Raw genomic sequence first — 27,214 nt, forward strand, 5'->3', positions numbered from 1 at the left:
AGGAAATACTCTGTGGATTAAGTTAACCCCTCCCAGAGTGGATAACCCCTCCCAGAGTGGATAACCCCTCCCAGAGTGGATAACCCCTCCCAGAGTGGATAACCCCTCCCAGAGTGGATAACCCCTCCCAGAGTGGATAACCCCTCCCAGAGTGGATAACCCCTCCCAGAGTGGATAACCCCTCCCAGAGTGGATAACCCCTCCCAGAGTGGATAACCCCTCCCAGAGTGGATTTCCGCAGCCCGCCGAAATCACATGAGCACAATACAAAAATCCTCATCAACATCCTTCAGCTTAAACTGAAAAAAGTGGCTGACTAAATACGTTTTTCTTAAAGAGATTTCAGTTTCCTTACATCCTTTCCTTAATCCGTCGACGTCCAAATCCGTTTTGCTCTACGACCCCCCCGCCCCCTACAAGCCTTGTCTGAACACATACATGTCGGTTGTTTCACAAGACTCGTTTGAAGGTCCCCTGGTACCAGTTGAAAAAAAAAAATGAATGGAAGTATATATGGAGATATATTTGGCGCCAAATATAAGGGGTCAAATACATGTAATAAAATGTAAAAGATTTCCCCATCTTTCTTATATCTCGCAGATATTGAACACACACATCAGAACAAACTTCCTTTAGATCTGTCGTTCCATGTAGTGAATCTGTTATTCAATGTGTTTGTATGGGCTAAAGGCAGTAAGGCCAAATTCACTGTTTCATCAAATCAGTTTTATATATTTTCTTTATATTTCAAGGGATCTTAAAATCAAAAAGCTAAATGTTCTTGGTATGACCTTCTTAAAACAATTCCATATGTTAGCAGAGTAGAACCTCTCCTCTCCCCCAGTCTTAGACAGGGCTGAGACTGTAGAAGGTTAATGATTGACCTTAAAGAACAGAAATACAGGCTAACTACTACATACACGAACCTAAGTCATTATAAAATATTCACTATTCTGTGTCCAGGCACATCTTCTGGTCTGCGTGTCAAATGGTACCCTTACTTCCTGTACAGCGCACCCACAGACTCCGATTGGCCGTGTTCCAGAGCAGCTGTATGAAGGGAAAACTGTGACTGACTTGACCCACATATAATACTCGAGTAGGTCGTTTTTTAATGATCTAAGGTGATTTGTAGATCAGTCGGTCTCGACTCGCCTTTTAAAGTCGGCTGCAATGTCAAACGCACCCATTGTGAAGCGAGACACCAGACATAGCATTGTGGGTATTCATGATGGCTGCCCTCAGGAGGGCGACTCAGCTTCATACTGGTCACTGATGGCAGATGCTGCCAATAACGATCAAAACTCCAGAGACTTAAAAGTAAAAACCACTACGAATGGATCAATAAAGTTTTCTTTAAAAGGCCGAGCGGATTGGCCCCACGGTGTCTCACACTGAAAGCTGATTGGCCACAATGCACAGCATGTCATCATCAGGGGGTTGGATCTGGGCTGGCTGGATCGTCCTCTCTCTTGGTTTAGGAAGAGTAGGGACTAGGGGGTATGAGTTAGGGCATAGGGAGAAGGGTTTACGGTCTAGGGTGTGACCCCTCTTGGTACATACTGCAGCACAGTTTCGATGGTAGGGAGTAGGGTCTAGGGGGGTAGGGCGTCATCCCCTCTTGGTCCATACTGCAACCCAGACTCGAGGCAAGGGGTTAGAGGCTAGGGTGTGACCCCTTCTTGGTCCATACTGACACCCAGAGCCTCTATATCATTACTGATATCAGAGATCATGCGGTCCCATTCGTCTCCTTCGGAGGGCACAAGCCCTTCGTCAGACCCACCCCCGTCCCCTCCCACCGCCCCGTTCCCATTGGTGGTTGAGTCGGAGGCGGAGCTGGCGGTGCGGCGGTAGCGTCCGAAGCTGTCAGTGATGATGCCACGACCGTCCTTAACACCGATGGTCTCCAGGAAGTTCTCAAAGTGTTGGCTGTCCTTCTCTGGGATGAACGGCCTCAGACCTGGATGGACATGGGATCGTAAAGGGGGAAAAAAGACAATGCACAGACAGTCTGAATCACAGAACCAGGGGCTCTAAGGAGCCAAATAAATTTAGTAGCACAATGAAAATTATTTTAGGTATTAAAGCTAGAGTCCCTCATTTCTCTAGACTCACAGGTGCTCCTAAATTAACAATCCAGGACACACAACACATATGTAGGCACATAAAATGGTCCCACTGTAGAACCCCGAGAGCCTTAAGTGAACTGAAATAGTGCAGACTCATTTCACAGTCAAGCTGAAAGAGCAAGGTCCTGTTCAATAAAGGCACAACGAAAGCAAAAACAGGGATTGGGAAACACAAAATAAGCATTCTCAATGGTCAAGCTCAGGTAAATATCTCCCGTTCGTTTCACAACTGTTTCCTGCTGCTCGGCTTGACCTCTAAACACATCCCAGGTTTGACCTTTTACCCTGTGACCCCCATACAGGAAGTGGTTCTCACCCAGTAGGAGGAACTTCCTGCTGTCCCCGTAGAGCTGGCGAAGGTTGATACAGAACTCATGGACGGACGCTCCGTTACGGTACTCATGAAGAAGAGTAGCAAACTGCTGGATCTCCTGAGACGACAACTTGGTACGCAACTTAGAGGAAAAGAGGGCGGAGGGAGAGAGAGAGAGGGAGAGAGAGGGAGGGAGGGGCAGAGAGAGATGGAGGGAGGGAGGGGCAGAGAGAGAGAGGGAGGGAGGGGCAGAGAGAGAGATGGAGGGAGGGAAGGGCAGAGAGAGAGAGAGGGAGGGAGGGGCAGAGAGAGAGAGGGGGAGAGAGAGAGAGAGAGAGAGAGAGAGAGGGGGAGGGAGGAGAGAGAAAATGGGGAGAGAGAAAAGGGGGAGAGGGGAGGGAAAAAGGTTAAAGAAAAATAAAATGAGATGAGCCTAAAAGAGGGTTAGGTTAGCTGCAACTAAACAGCTGTACATATTTTATAGATCACCAAAGCCTCATACATCAAATCAAACTTTATTTGTCACATGCGCCAAATACAACAGGTGTAAACCTTACCGTGAAATGTTTACTTACAAACCCTTAACCAAGAACTGCGTAGTTCAAGAAATAGTGTTGAGATATTTACTAAATAAACTAAAGTAAAAACAATTAAATAACAATAACGATGGCAATGGCAAGAAAAGTATGAACCCTTTGGAATTACCTGGATTTCTGCATAAATTAGTCAAACAATTTGATCTGATCTTCATCTATGTCACAGCAATAGACAGACAGTCTGCTTGAACTAATAACACAAACAATTATATGTTTTCATGTCTTTATTGAACACACTGTGTAAACATTCACAGTGCAGGGTGGGAAAAGTCAGTGAACCCTTGGATTTAACTGGTTGACCCTCCTTTGGCAGCAATAACCTCAACCAAACGTTTTCTGTAGTTGAGGATCAGACCTGCACAACAGTCGGGAGGAATTTTGGACCACTCTTCTGAGCAAAACTGTTCCAGTTCAGCAATACTCTTGGGATGTCTGGTGTGAACTGCTCTTGAGGTCATGCCACAGCATCTCAAATCGGGTTGAGGTCAGGACTCTGACTGGGCCACTCCAGAAGGTCAGGACTCTGACTGGGCCACTCCAGAAGGTCAGGACTCTGACTGGGCCACTCCAGAAGGTCAGGACTCTGACTGGGCGACTCCAGAAGGTCAGGACTCTGGAGGCGTATTTTCTTCTGTTGAAGTCATTCTGTTGTTGATTTACTTCTGTGTGTTTTGGCTCATTGTAATGTTGCGTCACCAAACTTCTGGGTGATGTTGGCTGTTGAGCTTCAATTGGCGGACAGATAGCCTTACATTCTCCTGTAAAATGTCTTGATAAACTTGGGAAATCTGTCGATGATAGCAAGCTGTCCAGGCCCTGAGGCAGGAAACAGTGATGCTCCCTCCACCATACTTTACATTTTTTTTCTCCACACATAGTGTTGTGTGTCCCTTCCAAACAACTCAACTGTAGTTTCATCTGTCCACTGAATATTTTTCCAGAAACGCTGTGGAACATCCACTATTGCAAACTTCAGACGTGCAGCAATGTTTTTTTGGGACAGCAGTGGCTTCTTCCGTGGTGTCCTCTCATGAACACTACTCTTGTTTAGTGTTTTACGTATCGTAGACTCGTCAACAGAGATGTTAGCATGTTCCAGAGATTTCTGTAAGTCTTTAGCTGACACTATAAGATTCTTCTTAACCTCATTGAGCATTCTGCACTGTGCTCTTGCAGTCGTCTTTGCAGGACGGCCACTCCTAGGGAGAGTAGCAACAGTGCTGAACTTTCTCCATTTATAGACAATTTGTCTTATTGTGGACTGATGAACATCAAGGCTTTTAGAGATACTTTAACCCTTTCCAGCTTTATGCAAGTCAACAATAAACGTAGGTCTTCTGAGATCTCTTTTGTTTGAAGCATGGTTCACATCAGGAAATGTTTCTTGTGAATAGCAAACTCACATTTTTTTGAGTGTTTTTTATATTGCAGGGCAGCTCTAACCAACATCTCCAATCTCGTCTCATTGATTGTAGTCCAGGTTAGCCGACTCCTGACTCCAATTAGCTTTTGGAAAAATCATTAGCCTAGGGGTTCACATACTTTTTCCAACCTACACTAACTGTTTAAATGTATTCAATATAGACAAGAAAAAAACTATAATTTGTGAGTTATTAGTTTAAACACATAGTGTTTGTCTATTTTTGTGACTTAGATGAAGATCAGATGAAATTTGATGACCAATTTATGCAGAAATCTGGGTAATTCCAAAGGGTTCACATACTTTTCTTGGCACTGTATTGCTGGGTGGTATACATTGTTCAGCAGTCTTACTGCTTGGGGGTAGAAGCTTTTTTGGACCTAGACTTGGTGCTCCGGTACCGCTTGCCGTGTGGTAGCACAGAGAAAAGTCTATGACTTGTGTGACTGGAGTCTTACAATTTTTTGGCCGTTTCTCTGACACCGCCTAGTATATAGGTCCTGGATGGCAGGAAGCTTGGCCCCAGTGATGTACCGGGCCTTTTGCACTACCCTCTGTAGCGTCTTACGGTCAGATGCCATTGCCAAACCAGGCAGTGATGCAACCGGTCAGGATGCTCTCGATGGTGCAGCTGTAGAACTTTTTGAGGATCTGGGGACCCCATGCCAAATCTTTTCAGTCTCCTGAGGGGGAATAGGCGTTGTCGTGCTCTCTTCAGGACTGTCGGTGTGTTTGGACCATGATAGTTTGGTGGTGATGTGGACACCAAAGAACTTAAAACTCTCGACCCGCTCCACAACAGCCCCGTTGATGCGAATGGGGGCGTGTTCTGCCCTCTTTTTCCTGTAGTCCACAATCAGCTCCTTTGTCTTGCTCATGTTGAGGGAGAGGTTGTTATCCTGAAACCACACAGCCAGGTCTCTGACCTCCTCCCTATAGGCAGTCTCATCGTTGTCGGTGATCAGGCCTACCACTGTTGTGGCTTCAGCTAACTTGATGATGGTGCTGGGGTCGTGGGTGAACAGTGACTACAGGAGGGGACTAAGCATGCACCCCCGAGGGGCCCAGTGTTGAGGGTCAGTGTGGCAGATGTGTTGTTGCCTACTTTTACCACCTGGGGGCGGCCTGTAAGAAAGCCCAGGATACAGTTGCAGAGGGAGGTGTTTAGTCCCAGGGTCCTTAGCTTAATGATGAGCTTTGTGGGCACTACGATGTTGAACACTGAGCTATAAATCAATGAACAGCATTCTCACATAGTAGTTCATTTTGTCCAGGTGGGAAAGGGCAGTGTTGAGTGCGATTGAGATTGCGTCATCCGATCTGTTGGGGTGGTATGCAAATTGAAGTGGGTCTAGGGTTTCCGGGATAAATGGTGTTGATGTGAGCCATGACCAGTCTTTCAAAGCACTTCATGGCTCTCAACGTGAGTCATTTAGGCAGGTTACCTTCGCTTTCTTGGGCACAGGGACTATGGTGGTCTGCTTGAAACATGTAGGTATTACAGACTTAGACAGGGAGAGGTTGAACATCTCAGTGAAGACACTTTCCAGGTGGCCCGATGAGAATTTCTTGTTTGCTTATGGCCTTGTACAGCTTGTTGAGTGCAGTCTTAGTGCCAGCATCTGTCTGTGGTGGTAAATGGACAGCTACAAAAAATATAGATGAAAACTCTCTTGGTAGATAGTGTGGTGAACAGCTTATCATGAGGTGCAATACCTCAAGACTTCTTTAACATTAGACAATGTGCACCAGCTGTTATTGACGAATAGAAACACCCCCACCACCCCTCGTCTTACCAGACGTAGCTGTTAGTCCTGCCGTTGCACGGAACACCCAGCCAACTGTATAGTATATCTGTGTCGTCATTCAGCCACGACTTGGTGAAACATAAGATATTACAATTTAATACCCCGTTGGTAGGATAGTCTCGAACGGAGATCATCCAGTTTATTCTCCAGTGATTGCATGTTGTCCGATAGAACGACTAGTAGAGGCGGGTTACCCACTCGCCGACGAGGCACCCTGATCTCTGCCCCATGTACTTCTGTCTTTTCTTCACGCAAATGACGGGGAGTTGGGCCTGTTCTTCGGATAGCAGTATATCCTTCTCGTTGGACTCATTAAAGAAAAAAAAATCTTCATCCAGTTTGAGGTGCGTAATCACTGTTCTGATATCCAGAATCTCTTTTCGGTCATAAGAGACGGTAGCATCAACATTTATATACAAAATAAGTTACAAACAATGTGGAAAAAACCCCCACACAAAATAGCAGTTGGTTAAACGGCAGACATCCCTTCAGGCACCATTATTCATCCATACACAGACACACAACACACCCACCCTACCGTGGTCATGTAGTCTTGTAGCAGCTCTGTGGCGGTGGTGCTCAGCTCTCCTTCGCTGGCTGTCTTGGTCTGAGGGGAGGCTGGGGTGGAGGTGGGGGACGGAGAGTCGCCCCCTGCCTCTAGAGAACCCTGGAAAGAACTATAGAACAAACAGCACCACATCAACAGAACCCTACAGAACTATATCATTAAAACCCTACAGAACCACATCACTAAAACCCTACAGAACCACATCATTAAAACCCCTACAGAACCACATCATTCAAACCCTACAGAACCACATCACTAAAACCCTACAGGACCACATCACTAAAGCCCTACAGAACCACATCACTAAAACCCTACAGAACCACATCACTAAAGCCCTACAGAACCTCATCACTAAAACCCCTACAGAACCATAGCAAGCTGTCATGGGCAAAACATATACTTAATGGTTGCTAAAATAGGAAGAGTTCTGTCCATGATAGGGCATTGCCGTCTTGACATCTCATTTGACCAGACTGGTCCTACAGGCCCTAGGTCAACCTGAGTTCTGTCCAGCTGTGATGTGTAGTTTCACCTGGACTACTGTCCAGCTGTGTGGTCATGTGTAGTTTCACCTGGACTACTGTGCAGCTGTGTGGTCATGTGTAGTTTCACCTGGACTACTGTCCAGCTGTGTGGTCATGTGTAGTTTCACCTGGACTACTGTCCAGCTGTGTGGTCATGTGTAGTTTCACCTGGACTACTTTCCAGCAAAGAAGGAAATAGGTGGATTTCAGTTGGTCCAGATCAAAGCAGCACGTATCGCACTTACATGTACACGCAGGGAAGATGTCATTCTCTCCTGGATCAAAGTTGAGCCGAGAGATATTGATGTGTCTGTTCAAGCAGTTGGCAACACAGTACAGACACTCGTCGGTACAACACAAGACATGCACCCAGAGGTCTCTTCACAGTACAGACACTCGTCAGTACAACACAAGACATGCAACCAGAGGTCTCTTCACAGTACAGACACTCATCGGTACAACACAAGACATTCAACCAGAGGTCTCTTCACAGTTCAGACACTCATCTGTACAACACAAGACATTCAACCAGAGGTCTCTTCACAGTACAGACACTCGTCAGTACAACACAAGACATGCAACCAGAGGTCTCTTCACAGTACAGACACTCGTCAGTACAACACAAGACATGCAACCAGAGGTCTCTTCACAGTTCAGACACTCATCTGTACAACACAAGACATACAACACAAGACATGCAACCAGAGGTCTCTTCACAGTTCAGACACTCGTCCAAGTACAACACAAGACACAGAGGTCTCTTCACTTCATCATCTGTACAACACAAGACATGCACTACACCAGACATTCAACCAGAGGTCTCTTCACAGTACAGATACTCATCTGTACAACACAAGACATGCACCCAGAGGTCTCTTCACAGTCCCCAAGTCCAGAACAGAGGCTGGGAAATGCACAGTATTAAATAGAGCCATGACTACGTGGAAGTCTCTGGTAACCCAGGTAACTCAAGCCTCAAGTCTCTGGTAACCCAGGTAACTCAAGCCTCAAGTCTCTGGTAACCCAGGTAACTCAAGCCTCAAGTCTCCGGTAACCCAGGTGCCTCAAGTCTCAAGTCTCTGGTAACCCAGGTGCCTTAAGTCTCTGGTAACCCAGGTAACTCAAGCTAGCAATAAAACCAGATAAGACCACCTTACTGTACAAAAAGGACTGAAGAGACACAGCCATTTTGTATATATTGTATTGTAATTTTCACTGTACTATGTATTAAACCTATATATTGTGTGTATGTACTGATATGTAGGCTACAGTATGTTTGACATTTTACATTTATGTATTTCAGTCCTCGACTAATAATGTTCTGTACTGTGCATCATGTCATGTTTCATGTGGACCCCAGGAAGAGTAGCTGGTGCTTTTGCAGTGGCTAATGGGGATCCTAATAAAATTCCAATACCAACCACCGGCTGAGAACCACCGCCTGAGAACCACCGCCTGAGAACCGCAGCCTGAGAACCGCAGCCTGAGAACCGCCGGGCTGAGCTGAGAACCGCGGAGCTGAACCGAGAACCACCAGCCAGCTGAGAACCGCCACCTGAGAACCTTGGAACTAACTGCATAACACACGGGCATAATTCTAGCTACTTACAAGGTGCTGGCCTCTGCTTCAAATGATTCCTTAAGGTCCACCTTGCTTGAAGAGTCGTCTTCACAATTAGAAAACATAAATGGATTCATATTAATTATCAAAACAACAACAAAATAAAACTGTTTTTAATTGCTGCTCTTAGTAAAATTGAAAACATTTTGAGCAGAGCCTCATCCCTATAGAGAGCACGAGGTTGGTGGCTACTTAATTGGGTAGGACGAGCTCGAGGTAATGGCTGGAGTGGAAATCAGTGGAATGGTATCAAATACATCCAACACATGGTTTCCATGGTTCCCAGGTATTTGATGCCATTCCATTCGCTCCTGTTCCAGCCGTTATTATGAGTTGTCCAACCTCTCAGCAGCCTCCACTGGTAAGAGAGAGGTGTCAGTGTCTGTGCGGGATTGATTGATGTGTTAATTGATTGAGGTCTTCATCACTGTGGAGAGAGAGGTGTCAGTGTCTGTGTGGGATTGATTAATATGTTAATTGATTGAGGTCTTCACCACTGTAGAGAGAGAGGTGTCTGGTGGGGGTGGTGGCTCCGTCAAAGATGGCTCTGTCCAGGAAGTCTATAGTGGACTCAGTATAAACTATCTGAAACACCTGGCTGAGTAGGAGACACAGCTCCTCTGCTGCTGTCTGCAGACGACAGGAAACAGAGGTAAAGATCAACAAAGGGGAAATGGTTTGGGAACATAGCCAACAGTCTGAGAAAAGGTAGTTGTGTGTTTTGTCGATAGCCAGCAGGAGGAGGCAATGTGTGTGTGTGTCAGATACCTTGTTGTCTACAGCCAGTACTAGCAGACAGCAGACCTCTACCAGTACAGCCCCGCTCTCAGACAGAGAGCTGAGGGTCTGGGACTTAGACAGGTCAGGACAGGTACTGGGACACGGGGACACACCTGCCTCCTGGGCTGGAGAAGCAGAGAGAGAAAGCACACCAACATTACAATCATAATAATCAGCCTTCCATTTGAAGATGATTCCGTACGCATCTAGATACATGGGCTCCTCTGATACAGGAACGATACGTATCTAGATACATGGGCTCCTCTGATACAGGAACGATACGCATCTAGATACATGGGCTCCTCTGATACAGGAACGATACGTATCTAGATACATGGGCTCCTCCAACACAGGAACTAAAAAAGTAAAGTCCTCTGTGTAAAAAGGGCTTAATGGCTACCCATTTAGAGCACCACCAGGTGCAGTGAAAAAGTAAAGTCCTCTGTGTAAAAGGTGCAGTGGTTAATGGTACCCATTTAGAGCACCACCAGGTGCAGTGAGGTAAGGTAGGTAAAGTGGTTAGGTACCCATTTAGAGCACCACCAGGTGCAGTGAGGGAAAGTAGGTAAAGTGGTTAGGTACCCATTTAGAGCACCACCAGGTGCAGTCAGGTAAAGTGGTTAGGTACCCATTTAGAGCACCACCAGGTGCAGTCAGGTAAAGTAGGTAAAGTGGTTAGGTACCCATTTAGAGCACCACCAGGTGCAGTGAGGTAAAGTAGGTAGGGTGGTTAGGTACCCATTCAGAGCACCACCAGGTGCAGTGAGGTAAGAAATGTAGTAGAGCTGGGCGATATGCACAAAAATCATATCGCAATAGATTGCCTGAATTGATACAATAACAATATATATGTATATATATATATATTTAAGGGGTAGATCAGCTGTAATATTGCAGATAGATTAAGGGTCCTATCAATATAATTATTTGCATAATTTCCAATCCTCCATAATAAAAAGTCTATTTCCCCCTAACCTCTCCCCTAATTGGTGTAAACTACTATACAAGACTACTTAGACTTCTACTTCAACAGGACATATAACAAGCACTGTACATTGTACCCTATTTTCCTTTAGTCCATCAGCTACCCTCAACCCCTCCAATCCATCTCTGAAAACCCATCTAGTTTTTACTTGGCATATATTTTTCAAATGTGCTGTGATGTTTCACAAAAGTTCTGCACCCTTCTATTGTCATAGTTTCTATAGATTATAAATAAAAATTAATGTTTACTAAGAGTATTATATTATCGATCGATTGACTACGGGTTTTCAAAACACCCAGCAGTGCTATTTGCAGAGTTAGTTTTCGGTAAATGTTGCGATTTTTCAACCATTCCCGAACCTACGACCAAGTTCCTTACCTTCATCCCCTTCGACTTGCCTCCTCCATTTTCGCAGTAATGCTGCATTGACTAGGTTGTAATTTTGGATAGAGCAGATGTTCCCATATATTTTAGATAGCTCCATGTGTGACATAATTCCACCACTCCTATTTATGATATCATTAGCAAAAAATGTAAAAATTGAAACACTTTTCCCTCCCAAAACATTTTTTTTGGGGGGGGATCAATTAGTATATTTGAGTTTAACAATCTTTATTCTGTCTTTTCTGGTGGATTAAAGTGAAATTGCAAACAGCTTGTTTAAAAGGATAACGATATATTCAAGATTATTTCACTTTCAAATAACCGGAAGTGATAGGTTGTAATTTGGCTAAAGGGAAAAAGGCAATTTTGGAACACGGGGTGAGGTGTTCTTACTAATCTGCTGGAGAACCAGCTCGAATTTAAATATAACACTTTTGTATGACTGAAGCCTTTAGTGAGAGGTCCAATGATTTAATATTTAATCATTCATATTTATTATATAAATAGGTCCGTTTAATTTTGTCTGGCTTTCCGTTCCAAATAAAGTGGAATATTTTTTGCTCATAATAAAAAATAAAAAAAGACGTTAGGTTACGTTAGGTTAGGCTACGTTAGGTTAGGCTACGTTAGGCTACGTTAGGTTAGGCCACGTTAGGTTAGGTTACGTTAGGTTAGGTTACGTTAGGTTACGTTAGGTTACGTTAGGTTAGGCTACGTTAGGTTATGTTAGGTTAGGCTACGTTAGGTTACGTTAGGTTATGTTAGGTTACGTTAGGTTAGGCTACGTTAGGTTAGGCTACGTTAGGTTAGGTTACGTTAGGCTACGTTAGGTTAGGCTACGTTAGGTTAGGTTACGTTAGGTTAGGTTACGTTAGGCTACGTTAGGTTAGGTTACGTTAGGTTACGTTAGGCTACGTTAGGTTAGGTTACGTTAGGTTAGGTTACGTTAGGTTAGGCTACGTTAGGTTACGTTAGGTTAGGCTACGTTAGGTTAGGCTACGTTAGGTTAGGTTACGTTAGGTTAGGCTACGTTAGGTTAGGCTACGTTAGGTTAGGTTAGGTTACGTTAGGCTACGTTAGGTTAGGTTACGTTAGGCCACGTTAGGTTAGGTTAGGCTACGTTAGGTTAGGCTACGTTAGGTTACGTTAGGTTAGGCTACGTTAGGTTAGGTTCCGTTAGGTTAGGTTTAGGTTAGGTTACGTTAGGTTACGTTAGGTTACGTTAGGCTAGGCTACGTTAGGTTAGGTTACGTTAGGCTACGTTAGGTTAGGCTACGTTAGGTTAGGCTACGTTAGGTTAGGTTACGTTAGGTTACGGTTAGGTTAGGCTACGTTAGGTTAGGTTACGTTAGGCTACGTTAGGTTAGGCTACATTAGGTTAGGCTACGTTAGGTTAGGCTACGTTAGGTTAGGTTACGTTAGGTTAGGTTACGTTAGGTTACGTTAGATTAGGTTAGGTTACGTTAGGTTAGGTTACGTTAGGTTAGGCTACGTTAGGTTAGGCTACGTTAGGTTAGGCTACGTTAGGTTCGGTTACGTTAGGTTACGTTAGGTTACGTTAGGTTAGGTTACGTTAGGTTAGGCTACGTTAGGTTACGTTAGGTTACGTTAGGCTACGTTAGGTTACGTTACGTTAGGCTATGTTAGGTTAGGTTACGTTAGGTTACGTTAGGTTACATTAGGTTAGGCTACGTTAGGTTACGTTACGTTAGGTTAGGCTACGTTAGGTTAGGCTACGTTAGGTTAGGCTACGTTAGGTGTAGGCAGAGCCATACGTAAATACGTGAACTGAGACTAAAGAGTTAATCCGGGTTATTTCTCCACAAATAGGTGTTCTTTCCTTGTTAGCATGATCTGATCTATTTTTGCTAACTTTCTATCAAAAGGTAGTGCGGTGAGATCAATGATTTATTTCTGGATATGAATACAAAGTATGTCCACTTCACTGTCAGACCATTTTATTGGTAAACTATATGCTAATGTAAACGTTTAATTTTTTTAGTGATTCAATATATACAAATTTACTTATCATAGTTTGGTTGTAATCAAGAGAGGTTAGAGAAATGATCAAGCATCTCTATGAGGCTGTGCAGGGAACCAGATTGGGGATCAAAAAGACAACATGAGTCGTCGGTGTACAATACCTTGGATTTTTGTTAGATCTGATTTTAATAGCTACCATTTTCAATGCCCTTAATAAATATGCTGATAATGGACAACCTTGTTTTACTCCTCTTGATAGTTTAATGCTTTGAGTAGTATCCATTATTTACCATTTTACACCTAGGGTTACTATACATAACCCATTGTATAAGAGATCCTCCTAAATTAATAGTCAAGGCATTTATATATAAATTCTAGTCCTACTTTATCAAAGCCCTTTTCAAAGTCAGCTATGAAAACCAGGCTACCTTAATAAATATGCTGATAATGGACAACCTTGTTTTACTCCTCTTGATAGTTTAATGCTTTGAGTAGTATCCATTATTTACCATTTTACACCTAGGGTTACTATACATAACCCATTGTATAAGAGATCCTCCTAAATTAATAGTCAAGGCATTTATATATAAATTCTAGTCCTACTTTATCAAAGGCCTTTTCAAAGTCAGCTATGAAAACCAGGCTACCTTAATAAATATGCTGATAATGGACAACCTTGTTTTACTCCTCTTGATAGTTTAATGCTTTGAGTAGTATCCATTATTTACCATTTTTACACCTAGGGTTACTATACATAACCCATTGTATAAGAGATCCTCCTAAATTAATAGTCAAGGCATTTATATATAAATTCTAGTCCTACTTTATCAAAGGCCTTTTCAAAGTCAGCTATGAAAACCAGGCTACCTTAATAAATATGCTGATAATGGACAACCTTGTTTTACTCCTCTTGATAGTTTAATGCTTTGAGTAGTATCCATTATTTAATATTTTACACCTAGGGTTTCTATACATGACTTTAACTCATTTTATAAGAGATCCTCCAAAACTGATAAACTCCAGTCCTACTTTATCAAAGGCCTTTTCAAAGTCAGCTATAAACCAGGCCTGGTTTCCCAGATTTTTCATAGTATTCTATTGTTTCCAGTCCTTATATTATCTCAAATGTATCGTCCATTAAAACAACCTGTCTGTTTAGGATGAATAATATCTGACAATACCTTTTTCATTCAACGCGCTATGCATTTTGCTATGGTTTTAGCATCACGGTCCATAGAGGTATTTAAAACTGCGTTATAAACACCAGAATAATACTGCTTGTAGGGTTGAGACATTATTCTACATATCAACGATAAGTTCAGAACATTAATACAGCACCACAGTTCTGTATTTACGATCCTTTACACTATTAGTGGTTCCATGGTTGAAGTCGTTAACAATCAGCCATATTAGCAAACATTTCATTTCAAACTTCACATTTCTCTAGTATCATAATGAACAATATTAGCAAAATGCCTGCGATGTGATCAATATGGTCAGTTGTCAATCGTTTTTGGTTTATCATCCCAGCTCTAGTAGGTAGATAGGTGGTTAGGTACCTGTGTTGAGCACCACCAGGTGTAGTGGGATAAGGTAGGTAAAGTGGTTAGGTACCTGTACTGAGCACCACCAGGTGTAGCGGGATAAGGTAGGTAAAGTGGCTTAGGTACCTGTATGTTGAGCACCACCAGGTGTAGCGGGATAAGGTAGGTAAAGTGGTTAGGTACCTGTATTGAGCACCACCAGGTGTAGCGGGATAAGGTAGGTAAAGTGGCTAGGTACCTGTGTGTTGAGCACCACCAGGTGTAGTGGGATAAGGTAGGTAAAGTGGTTAAGTACCTGTCTTGAGCACCACCAGGTGTAGCAGGATAAGGTAGGTAAAGTGGTTAGGTACCTGTCTTGAGCACCACCAGGTGCAGTGGGATAAGGTAGGTAAGGTGGTTAGGTACCTGTCTTGAGCACCACCAGGTGAGCACCACCAGGTGCAGTGGGATAAGGTACGTAAAGTGGCTAGGTACCTGTCTTGAGCACCACCAGGTGTAGCGGGATAGGTAAAGTGGTTAGGTACCTGTCTTGAGCACCACCAGGTGCAGTGGGATAAGGTAGGTAAAGTGGCTTTAGGTACCTGTCTTGAGCACCACCAGGTGTAGTGGGATAAGGTAGGTAAAGTGGTTAGGTACCTGTCTTGAGCACCACCAGGTGTAGTGGGATAAGGTAGGTAAAGTGGTTAGGTACCTGTCTTGAGCACCACCAGGTGTAGAGGGATAAGGTAGGTAAAGTGGCTAGGTACCTGTCTTGAGCACCACCAGGTGTAGCGGGATAGGTAAAGTGGTTAGGTACCTGTCTTGAGCACCACCAGGTGCAGTGGGATAAGGTAGGTAAGGTGGTTAGGTACCTGTCTTGAGCACCACCAGGTGAGCACCACCAGGTGCAGTGGGATAAGGTACGTAAAGTGGCTAAGTAACTGTCTTGAGCACCACCAGGTGTAGCGGGAAAGGTAAAGTGGTTAGGGACCTGTCTTGAGCACCACCAGGTGCAGTGCGATAAGGTAGGTAAAGTGGCTTTAGGTACCTGTTTTGAGCACCACCAGGTGTAGTGGGATAAGGTAGGTAAAGTGGTTAGGTACCTGTCTTGAGCACCACCAGGTGTAGTGGGATAAGGTAGGTAAAGTGGTTAGGTACCTGTCTTGAGCACCACTAGGTGTAGTGGGATAAGGTAGGTCAAGTGGCTAGGTACCTGTGTGTTGAGCACCACCAGGTGTAGTGGGATAAGGTAGGTAAAGTGGTTAGGTACCTGTCTTGAGCACCACCAGGTGTAGTGGGATAAGGTAGGTAAAGTGGTTAGGTACCTGTCTTGAGCACCACCAGGTGTAGTGGGATAAGGTAGGTAAAGTGGTTAGGTACCTGTCTTGAGCACCACCAGGTGTAGAGGGATAAGGTAGGTAGGGCTCACCTGTGGCTAGGTACCTGTGTGTTGAGCACCACCAGGTGCAGTGGGATAAGGTAGGTAAAGTGGTTAGGTACCTGTGTGTTGAGCACCACCAGGTGTAGCGGGATAAGGTAGGTAAAGTGGTTAGGTACCTGTGTGTTGCGCACCACCAGGTGCAGTGGGATGAGGTAGGTAAAGTGGTTAGGTACCTGTGTGTTGAGCACCACCAGGTGTAGTGGGATAAGGTAGGTAAAGTGGTTAAGTACCTGTCTTGAGCACCACCAGGTGTAGCAGGATAAGGTAGGTAAAGTGGTTAGGTACCTGTCTTGAGCACCACCAGGTGCAGTGGGATAAGGTAGGTAAGGTGGTTAGGTACCTGTCTTGAGCACCACCAGGTGAGCACCACCAGGTGCAGTGGGATAAGGTACGTAAAGTGGCTAGGTACCTGTCTTGAGCACCACCAGGTGTAGCGGGATAGGTAAAGTGGTTAGGTACCTGTCTTGAGCACCACCAGGTGCAGTGGGATAAGGTAGGTAAAGTGGCTTTAGGTACCTGTCTTGAGCACCACCAGGTGTAGTGGGATAAGGTAGGTAAAGTGGTTAGGTACCTGTCTTGAGCACCACCAGGTGTAGTGGGATAAGGTAGGTAAAGTGGTTAGGTACCTGTCTTGAGCACCACCAGGTGTAGAGGGATAAGGTAGGTAAAGTGGCTAGGTACCTGTCTTGAGCACCACCAGGTGTAGCGGGATAGGTAAAGTGGTTAGGTACCTGTCTTGAGCACCACCAGGTGCAGTGGGATAAGGTAGGTAAGGTGGTTAGGTACCTGTCTTGAGCACCACCAGGTGAGCACCACCAGGTGCAGTGGGATAAGGTACGTAAAGTGGCTAGGTAACTGTCTTGAGCACCACCAGGTGTAGCGGGAAAGGTAAAGTGGTTAGGGACCTGTCTTGAGCACCACCAGGTGCAGTGCGATAAGGTAGGTAAAGTGGCTTTAGGTACCTGTTTTGAGCACCACCAGGTGTAGTGGGATAAGGTAGGTAAAGTGGTTAGGTACCTGTCTTGAGCACCACCAGGTGTAGTGGGATACGGTAGGTAAAGTGGTTAGGTACCTGTCTTGAGCACCACCAGGTGTAGAGGGATAAGGTAGGTCAAGTGGCTAGGTACCTGTGTGTTGAGCACCACCAGGTGTAGTGGGATAAGGTAGGTAAAGTGGTTAGGTACCTGTCTTGAGCACCACCAGGTGTAGTGGGATAAGGTAGGTAAAGTGGTTAGGTACCTGTCTTGAGCACCACCAGGTGTAGTGGGATAAGGTAGGTAAAGTGGTTAGGTACCTGTCTTGAGCACCACCAGGTGTAGAGGGATAAGGTAGGTCAAGTGGCTAGGTACCTGTGTGTTGAGCACCACCAGGTGCAGTGGGATAAGGTAGGTAAAGTGGTTAGGTACCTGTGTGTTGAGCACCACCAGGTGTAGCGGGATAAGGTAGGTAAAGTGGCTAGGTACCTGTGTGTTGAGCACCACCAGGTGTAGTGGGATAAGGTAGGTAAAGTGGTTAGGTACCTGTGTGTTGAGCACCACCAGGTGTAGTGGGATAAGGTAGGTAAAGTGGTTAGGTACCTGTGTGTTGCGCACCACCAGGTGCAGCGGGATGAGGTAGGTAAAGTGGTTAGGTACCTGTGTGTTGCGCACCACCAGGTGCAGCGGGATAAGGTAGGTAAAGTGGTTAGGTACCTGTGTGTTGAGCACCACCAGGTGTAGCGGGATAAGGTAGGTAAAGTGGTTAGGTACCTGTCTTGAGCACCACCAGGTGCAGTGGGATAAGGTAGGTAAAGTAGTTAGGTACCTGTCTTGAGCACCACCAGGTGCAGTGAGTCGTCTCGTATGTATGCCACGGCAGCGATGTCGTGGATGGGAACACGCAGTATGATATCCTCTCCATCCCGCCACACCAGCTTCACATTATAGGCCGACAGACTGACCACTGCATCCTGCTCCGAAGTAAGCTGACCCGCCAACTGGTGGGACTTCTAGGTAACCCAGAAATGACGTCACAGTTTCACTCATGTTGTTCCCATCGCAACACAATATATCCCATGACTTTTCTTTGTAACGTCGTGGAAAAGTGAAATATCAGAGGCTTTATTCAAAACGATTAAAAAAAGAAAGATAACCCTTTTTTTTAACCTTCTGTGAATAAATCTTGACTTTTAAATTCTTTAGTTTAAATTCTTTAGTGAACTATATAAAGGATCCTTTTGAGTTGCAACTTACCCTGGCATTGTCAATGAGCTGTAGCACCTCTGTTCGACTGGAGGGGTTCAGGTATCCTGGTACTGACGTCAGCTGGCCCAAGTACTACAGAACACACAGGTCACAGTGGAACAGAGGATATAGACACTTCATTATTAGGGTTTTTCAGAAGCTGTGGGGAAACCTGGGATGTGAAGCTATCACCAACACTCTTAGCTCTTAGTCAGGTCCTCCTCCGTGCCCTGAGAGCCTTGACCTCTCACCTTGACTTCCTTCTCTACGTAGTCATTGAGCAGGATGTCAGGGTCGATGCGGTGGTCGGGGAGGGAGAGGGAGAAGGTGTGGAGGGCACGGCGTTCTGTAGTCTTCTCCTGAGCCTTTTTATCTCTACCCTTTTCTCCCTTCAGAAACACACGCTTGAAGGGAGACACGATACCCGGCTGCAGGGGGAGGTAGAGGGAGGGGGAGGTAGAGGGGGAGGGAGATGTAGAGGGGAGGTAGGGGGGGAGGTAGAAGGGGAGGTAGAGGGAGGGAGGTAGAGGGAGGTAGAAGGGGAGGTAGAGGGAGGGAGAGGGAGGGAGAGGGAGTAGAGGGAGGGGGAGGTAGAGGGAGGGGGAGGTAGAGGGAGAGGGAGGGAGAGAGTGAGAGGGGATGGAAAGAGAGGGAGAGAGTGAGAGGGGATGGAAAGAGAGGAGGTAGGGAGGGTAGAGAAATAGTGACAGGGGAAGGGAGGGGAGAGGTATCATATTAATTCACAGTAACAACAAAGTATCAATAATATAAACTCACCTAGGCCAGAGTATCTTTATGTTTATCTATAGGCTAAGCCTACACATCCATATCAAGCTAAGCCAACCCAACCATATCGGGCTAAGCCTACACATCCATATCGGGCTAAGCCAACACATCAATATCAAGCTAAGCCAACACATCCATATCAAGCTAAGCCTACACATCCATATCAAGCTAAGCCTACACATCCATATCAGGCTAAGCCAACACATCCATATCAGGCTAAACCAACACATCCATATCAAGCTAAGCCAACCCATCCGTATCGGGCTAAGCCAACCCATCCATATCAGGCTAAGCCAACCCATCCATATCGGGCTAAGCCTACACATCCGTATCAGGCTAAGCCAACACATCCTTATTGTGTTTACTCTGGCCTTGTCCGTTCTGCTGCCCCTGTGTGTTTCCTCTGTTGGAAGCAGCGCAAGCTACTAGTTGTTAAAGCATTGGGCCAGTAACTGAAATGTTGCTGGTTTGAATACCTGAGCCGACAAAGTGAAAAATATGTCAATGTACCCTTGAGCACTTAACCCTAATGTGCTCCAGGGGCGCTTTACTACCATGGCTGACCATTGTGTGAGAAAAAATACGTATTTACCTGATTTGTTTGGTCTTGGCCATAGTGGAGTTTGGAGTGTGACTGTTTGAGGTTGTGGACAGGTGTCTTTTATACTGATAACAAGTTCAAACAGGTGCCATTAATACAGGTAACGAGTGGAGGACAGAGGAGCCTCTTAAAGAAGAAGTTACAGGTCTGTGAGAGCCAGAAATCTTGCTTGTTTGTAGGTGACCAAATACTTATTTTCCACCATAATTTGCAAATAAATAAATTAAAACTCCTACAATGTGATTTTCTGATTTTTTTTTCTAATTTTGTCTGTCATAGTTGAAGTGTACCTATGATGAAAATTACAGGCCTCTCTCATCTTTTTAAGTGGGAGCACTTGCACAATTGGTGGCTGACTAAATACTTTTTTGCCCCACTGTATTTCTGTTCTACCAAAGCTGTGTTTTTGTAAAAGGATGGTCTCCATCCACTCTAGTAGACTGGACACTAACTATTTAACTTAAAAAATATATTTTTTAGAAATATTTAACTTTTACACGTTAACAAATGCAATACACAAAATGAAATAAACATCTTGTTAATCTACCCATCGTGTCCGTTTTCAAAAAGGCTTTACAGCGAAAGAACAACATGTGATTATGTTAGGTCATAGCCAAGTTACAAAAACACACACAGCCATTTTTCCAGCCAAAGATACATGTATGTTTTGTTCGATAAAGTGAATATTTATATCCAAAAATCTCAGTTTACATTGGTGCGTTACGTTCAGTCATGTTTTGCTTCCAAAACATCCGGTGATTTTGCAGAGTCACATCAATTTCCAGAAATACTCAAAATAAACATTGATAAAAGATACAAGTGTTTTTCACAGAATTGAAGATAGACTTCTCCTTAATGCAACCGCTGTGTCAGATTTCAAAAAAACTTTACGGAAAAAGCAAACCATGCAATAATCTGAGTATGGCGCTCAGACGACAAATCAAGCCAAGGAGATATCCGACATGTTGGAGTCAACAGAAGTCAGAAATAACATTATAAATATTCACTTACCTTTGATGAGCTTCATCAGAATGCACTCTCAGGAATCCCAGAACAATAAATGTTTGATTTGTTCGATAAAGTTCATAATTTATGTCCAAATTCCTCCTTGTTGTTAGCGCGTTCAGCCCAGTAATCCATCTTCACTAGGTCCAGACAAAGTCCAAAAGTTCAGTTACAGTCCGTAGAAACATGTCAAACGAAGTATAGAATCAATCCTTAGGATGTTTTTAACATAAATCTTCAATAATGTTCCAACCGGAGAATTCCTTTGTCTGTAGAAAAGCAATGGAACGGTAGCTAACTCTCTCGTGACCACCCATCACGGGCTCGTGGCACTCTGCCAGACCACTGACTCAAAGAGCCCTTATGAGCCCCTCCTTTACAGGAGAAGCCTCAAACAAGTTTCTAAAGACGGTTGACATCCAGTGGAAGCCTTAGGAAGTGCAATTTGACCCCATAGACACTGTGTTTTCGATAGGCCAAGCTTTGAAAAACTACAAACCTCAGATTTCCCACTTCCTGGTTGGATTCTTCTCAGGTTTTCGCCTGCCATATGAGTTCTGTTATACTCAGACATCAATCAAACAGTTTTAGAAACTGCAGAGTGTTTTCTATCCAAATCTACTAATAATATGCATATATTAGCAACTGGAACTGAGTAGCAGGCACTTTACTCTGGGCACGCCTTTCATCCAAACGAGAAAATGCTGCCCCCTATCCCAAACAGGATAACAACACTTTCTGATAAAAACTAGTTCATTGCATCCGCAATGGAGCCCAGTTTCATAATATGACCATATGTCCCAGCTGCCTGCCGTAGTTTTGAAGTAATCACGAAAAAAACAGGCCTTATTTTAGAGCATTTTTCACCCTGCCAGCTCCTATTAGTTCTATTGAGCACCGTGGCACCAACTTGTCTTCCAAGCGTTCTAATCCCAGCCTATTGTTCTATGTCACAATGCCTGCTTTGCTATTGATGGTAAATGAGACCTGCCCACGTTGTTGGTAGTTCAAATTTAAAACAACAAAAAAATGACTCGTGGAACTCTGAGGTCGTCCCATTGTTTCCTATAGGGGAAACATGTCTGTCTATTTCGGCCAACGTGTGCATATTTAGATGTTTTTCAAGTCGGACACCATTTTAAAAATCAGGAGAATCTCCTCTTTTTAATGATTTAACTCTGGGCAACGAGCTCGGTTGTCATCAAACGCTAGCCCCCAAATACTTTTTGCCCTTGGAACACTGAGCTCCCCCCATTGTTTTCCTATGGAGAGGCATGCCGGTCTATTTTGTCAAATACTTCAGACCAGAGCTCTATGGTACCCTATTTCCTATATAGTGCACTACTTTAGAGCAGAGCCCATTGGAATCCTAATCCCTATATATATATATATTGCACTACTTTACATCAGAGCCCTATGGAACCCTAAACCCTAATCCCTATATATATAGTGCACTTTTTTTTCTACTGTGTTATTGACTTGTTAATTGTTTACTCCATGTGTAACTCTGTGTTGTCTGCTCACACTGCTATGCTTTATCTTGGCCAGGTCGCAGTTGCAAATGAGAACTTGTTCTCAACTAGCCTACCTGGTTAAATAAAGGTGAAATAAAAAATAAATAAAAAAACGACTTTAGAGAAGAGCCCTATGGAACCCTATACAGTGAACTACTTTAGAGCAGAGCCCTGGGGGATGCCATTCGGGACAAAGCCTTACTATCTCTGGTAGCAGCCCACGTTACGCAATATTGCAGGTTCCCGGCATATTATATTATATAACCATCAGCATTTCAGCGCTAAAATAAAACACTACCCCAAGCATGACATTAGCTATGTGGTTTTATACGACGCTGCTGTGAACATTAAACAACAGCCTACTGTTGTATACACACACAGCGCGTGGCACACACACACACACACAGCGCGTGGCACACACACACACACAGCGCGTGGCACACACACACACACACACACACACACAGCGCGTGGCACACACACACACACACAGCGCGTGGCACACACACACACACACAGCGTGTGGCACACACACACACACACAGCGCGTGGCACACACACACACAGCGCGTGGCACACACACACACACACAGCCGGAACATGGTTCTGAGTTACAAACCACAGATATTGATTAGGTATATAACATTTAAAAAACATCCACATCTTCCTTCTGCTTTCTCCAAACGTTAAAAAAAAGTTGAACACATGTTAACTCTACACTTACAATGTAGACCTAAGTGTGGAGATCCTGTTCAGGTTAGCTGCTGAAGAGCACTGCTAAAACACCACCAAATACAACAGCAAGAGAAGCAGCAAAATGAAGAGCTCCATTAGAGCGTTGACAACGTCACCCATGACGACAGATCAGATAACGAATAATAATAAAAAAAAAAAGGAAACTAACTTTTCCCAGCGTAGACATGTATTCCTACCTCAGTCTCCATTTAGCCTCAATGAAAGAGGAGCTGTTGTTTGTGTCTCTGCCTGTTGTCTGTGTCTGTTTGAGGCACTTACTGGGCGGTGTCTGACAGAGATAGTCTAGTCATTGAGCGGTGTCTGACAGAGATAGTCTAGTCACTGGGTGGTGTCTGACTGATAGCCTGGTCCCTGGGTGGTGTCTGACTGATAGCCTGGTAAGTGTCTGACTGATAGCCTGGGAGGTGTCTGACTGATAGCCTGGGAGGTGTCTGACTGATAGCCTGGTAAGTGTCTGACTGATAGCCTGGGAGGTGTCTGACTGATAGCCTGGGAGGTGTCTGACTGATAGCCTGGGAGGTGTCTGACTGATAGCCTGGTAAGTGTCTGACTGATAGCCTGGGAGGTGTCTGACCGATAGCCTGGGAGGTGTCTGACCGATAGCCTGGTAAGTGTCTGACCGATAGCCTGGTAAGTGTCTGACTGATAGCCTGGTCCCTGGGGGTGTCTGACTGATAGCCTGGTCCCTGGGGGTGTCTGACTGATAGCCTGGTCCCTGGGGGTGTCTGACTGATAGCCTGTTCCCTGGGAGGTGTCTGACTGATAGCCTGGTCCCTAGGAGGTGTCTGACTGGTAGCCTGGTCCCTGGGGGTGTCTGACTGATAGCCTGGTCCCTGGGGGTGTCTGACTGATAGCCTGGTCCCTGGGGGTGTCTGACTGATAGCCTGGTCCCTGGGGGTGTCTGACTGAGCCTAGCCTGGTCCCTGGGGGTCCCTGGGGGTGTCTGACTGATAGCCTGGTCCCTGGGGGTGTCTGACTGATAGCCTGGTCCCTGGGGGGTGTCTGACTGATAGCCTGGTCCCTGGGAGGTGTCTGACTGATAGCCTGGTCCCTGGGAGGTGTCTGACTGATAGTCTGGTCCCTGGGAGGTGTCTGACTGATAGTCTGGTCCCTGGGGGTGTCTGACTGATAGCCTGGTCCCTGGGAGGTGTCTGACTGATAGCCTGGTCCCTGGGAGGTGTCTAACTGATAGCCTGGTCCCTGGGGGTGTCTGACTGATAGCCTGGTCCCTGGGGGTGTCTGACTGATAGCCTGGTCCCTGGGGGTGTCTGACTGATAGCCTGGTCCCTGGGAGGTGTCTGACTGATAGCCTGGTCCCTGGGGGGTGTCTGACTGATAGCCTGGTCCCTGGGAGGTGTCTGACTGATAGCCTGGTCCCTGGGAGGTGTCTGACTGATAGTCTGGTCCCTGCGTGTAAAGCCTGCTGCTTCATTCACCTACGTGTAACAGTTGGTACGTGAAGATTGACTGACACACACAGTACGTGTTTGTGTGGTCTTTCTCCAGAGGAAAGGGAGTGTTTCTGCTTCTCTATGCTGAGACACAAGAAGAGGAAGTGTATCAACCGCCAACTTCCTGTGATGGCACGTGCTGCACAAGTCGACTGTTTGAGTAACTTTTAAAATCTTTGTGAATGCACAAGTCCTGAACTCCTTCACACAAGTCGTTTTCTGTCAGCAACAATCTGACACATGATCCTCCACTCCACCTCAAGACTAGCTGGCCGTGCATTATTTAACACGCCTCTCATCTCACCAGTAAGCCTAGTAGACTAGAGGACAGGCGTATTAACACTGCATGAGACATGGGTAATGAAACACCACATTGTCCACAGCTACTACGGGTGACCCTGCCCTGACCAGGGGCCTCATTTATCGAAGGTGTGTGCGTACAAAAAAGAAGAAGACAAAACTGCTCGCCTTGACAGTATGGGTAGGCTACAGTAGTGTTGTGCGATAGGATTAGGAGTAGAGGTTGACCGACTATGATTTTTCAACGCCAATACGGATTATTGGAGGACCAAAAAAAGCCGATACCGATTGAATCGGCCGATTTTTACACACACACACACACACACACACACACACACACACACACACACACACACACACACCACACATTTGTAATAAATGACAATTACAACTTAATATAATACATTCAATTGATTTAGTGTCAAATAAATAATGAAACATGTTCAATTTGGTTTAAATAATGCAAAAACAAAGTGTTGGAGAAGAAAGTAAAAGTGCAATATGTGCTATGTAAGAAAGCTAACGTTTAAGTTCCTTGCTCAGAACATGAGAACATATGAAAGCTGGTGGTTCCTTTTAACATGAGTCTTCAATATTCCCAGGTAAGAAGTTTTAGGTTGTAGTTATTATAGGAATTATAGTACTATTTCTCTCTATACCATTTGTATTTCATTGACTATTGGATGTTCTTACAGGCACATTAGTATTGCCAGTGTAACAGTATAGCTTCCGTCCCTCTCCTCGCCACTACCTCGGCTCGAACCAGGAACACATCGACAACTGTCACCTTAAAGCATCGTTACCCATCGCTCCACAAAAGCCGCGGCCCTTGCAGAGCAAGGGGAACAACTACTCCAAGTCTCAGAGCAAGGGGAACAACTACTCCAAGTCTCAGAGCGAGGGGAACAACTACTCCAAGTCTCAGAGCGAGGGGAACAACTACTCCAAGTCTCAGAGCGAGTGACGTTTTAAAGGCTATTTACATGGCACTTTTACTTTCTTCTCCAACACTTTGTTTTTGCATTATTTAAACCAAATTGAACATGTTTCAATATTTATTTGAGGCTAAATTGATTTTATTGATGTATTATATTAAGTTAAAATAAAAGTGTTCATTCAGTATTGTTGTAATTGTCATTATTACAAATAAATAAAATAAAACATTTGGGCCTCCAATAATCGGTATCGATTATTAGTTGAAGAGCATGCATTTAGTTTTACTTGTATTTAAGAGCAATTGGAGGCCACGGAAGGAGAGTTGTATGGCATTGAAGCTTGCCTGGAGGGTTGTTAACACAGTGTCCAAAGAAGGGCCGGAAGTATACAGAATGGTGTCGTCTGCGTAGAGGTGGATCAGAGACTCACCAGCAGCAAGAGCGACATCATTGATGTATACAGAGAAGAGAGTCGGTCCAAGAATTGAACCCTGTGGCACCCCCATAGAGACTGCCAGAGGTCCGGAGAGCAGACCCTCCGATTTGACACACTGAACTCTATCAGAGAAGTAGTTGGTGAACCAGGCGAGGCAATCATTTGAGAAACCAAGGCTGTCGAGTCTGCCGATGAGGATGTGGTGATTGACAGAGTCGAAAGCCTTGGCCAGATCAATGAATACGGCTGCACAGTAATATTTCTTATCGATGGCGGTTAAGATATCGTTTAGGACCTTGAGCATGGCTGAGGTGCACCCATGACCAGCTCTGAAACCAGATTGCATAGCAGAGAAGGTATGGTGAGAGTCTAAATGGTCGGTAATCTGTTTGTTGACTTGGCTTTTGAAGTCCTTAGAAAGGCAGGGTAGGATAGATGACTGATAGCCTGGTAAGGCTATAAAATTTCAGTCTCTCGATGTGCAAAACTGATAGAGACATACCCCAAGCGACTTACAGCTGTAATCGCAGCAAAAGGTGGCGCTACAAAGTATTAACTTAAGGGGGCTGAATAATTTTGCACGCCCAATTTTTCAGTTTTTGATTTGTTAAAAAAGTTTGAAATATCCAATAAATGTCGTTCCACTTCATGATTGTGTCCCACTTGTTGTTGATTCTTCACAAAAAAATACAGTTTTATATCTTTATGTTTGAAGCCTGAAATGTGGCAAAAGGTTGCAAAGTTCAAGGGGGCCGAATACTTTCGCAAGGCACTGTAGGTCTGTAGCGGTTAGGGTCAAGAGTGTCCCCCCCTTTGAAGAGGGGGATGACCGCAGCTGCTTTCCAATCTTTGGGAATCTCAGACGACACGAAAGAGGTTGAACAGGCTAGTAATAGGGGTGGCAACAATTTCAGCAGATAATTTTAGAAAGAAGGGGTCCAGATTGTCTAGCCGGGCTGATTTGTAGGGCTTCAGATTTTGCAGCTCTTTCAGAACATCAGCTGACTGGATTTGGGAGAAGGAGAAAATGGGAAGGCTTGAGCGAGTTGCTGTGGGGGGTGCCGGGCAGTTGACCGGGGTTGGGGTAGCCAGGTGGAAAGCATGGCCAGCCGTAGAAAAATGCTTATTGA

The 27,214-nt window shown here is 44.9% G+C and overlaps 1 protein-coding gene across 3 annotated transcripts in view; it reads right to left on the bottom strand.

The window, feature by feature from the left end:
* Positions 1 to 721: 721 nt before the first annotated feature.
* The window catches only part of ccm2 (CCM2 scaffold protein), a 66,855-nt gene continuing 40,362 nt past the window's right edge, over positions 722 to 27,214 (bottom strand). Inside the window, exons 1-10 of one of the 3 annotated variants that reach the window (XM_024406813.1) lie at positions 23,139 to 23,243; positions 18,552 to 18,728; positions 18,310 to 18,393; positions 17,882 to 18,065; positions 9,751 to 9,887; positions 9,477 to 9,612; positions 8,971 to 9,028; positions 6,808 to 6,946; positions 2,449 to 2,587; positions 722 to 1,963 (exon numbers count right to left, since the gene is read on the bottom strand). In XM_024406813.1, the coding sequence (XP_024262581.1) occupies positions 1,665 to 1,963; positions 2,449 to 2,587; positions 6,808 to 6,946; positions 8,971 to 9,028; positions 9,477 to 9,612; positions 9,751 to 9,887; positions 17,882 to 18,065; positions 18,310 to 18,393; positions 18,552 to 18,728; positions 23,139 to 23,150 (1,365 nt within the window). In that variant the 5' untranslated portion in view covers positions 23,151 to 23,243 and the 3' untranslated portion in view covers positions 722 to 1,664. Of the gene's footprint in view, positions 1,964 to 2,448; positions 2,588 to 6,807; positions 6,947 to 8,970; positions 9,029 to 9,476; positions 9,613 to 9,750; positions 9,888 to 17,881; positions 18,066 to 18,309; positions 18,394 to 18,551; positions 18,729 to 23,138; positions 23,244 to 27,214 lie in introns of those variants that run through there. The other 2 variants (XM_042321346.1, XM_042321347.1) reach the window with 2 other exon arrangements.

The sequence above is a fragment of the Oncorhynchus tshawytscha genome, linkage group LG05, assembly GCF_018296145.1.
Source record: "Oncorhynchus tshawytscha isolate Ot180627B linkage group LG05, Otsh_v2.0, whole genome shotgun sequence".
Taxonomy (NCBI): Eukaryota; Metazoa; Chordata; class Actinopteri; order Salmoniformes; family Salmonidae; genus Oncorhynchus; species Oncorhynchus tshawytscha.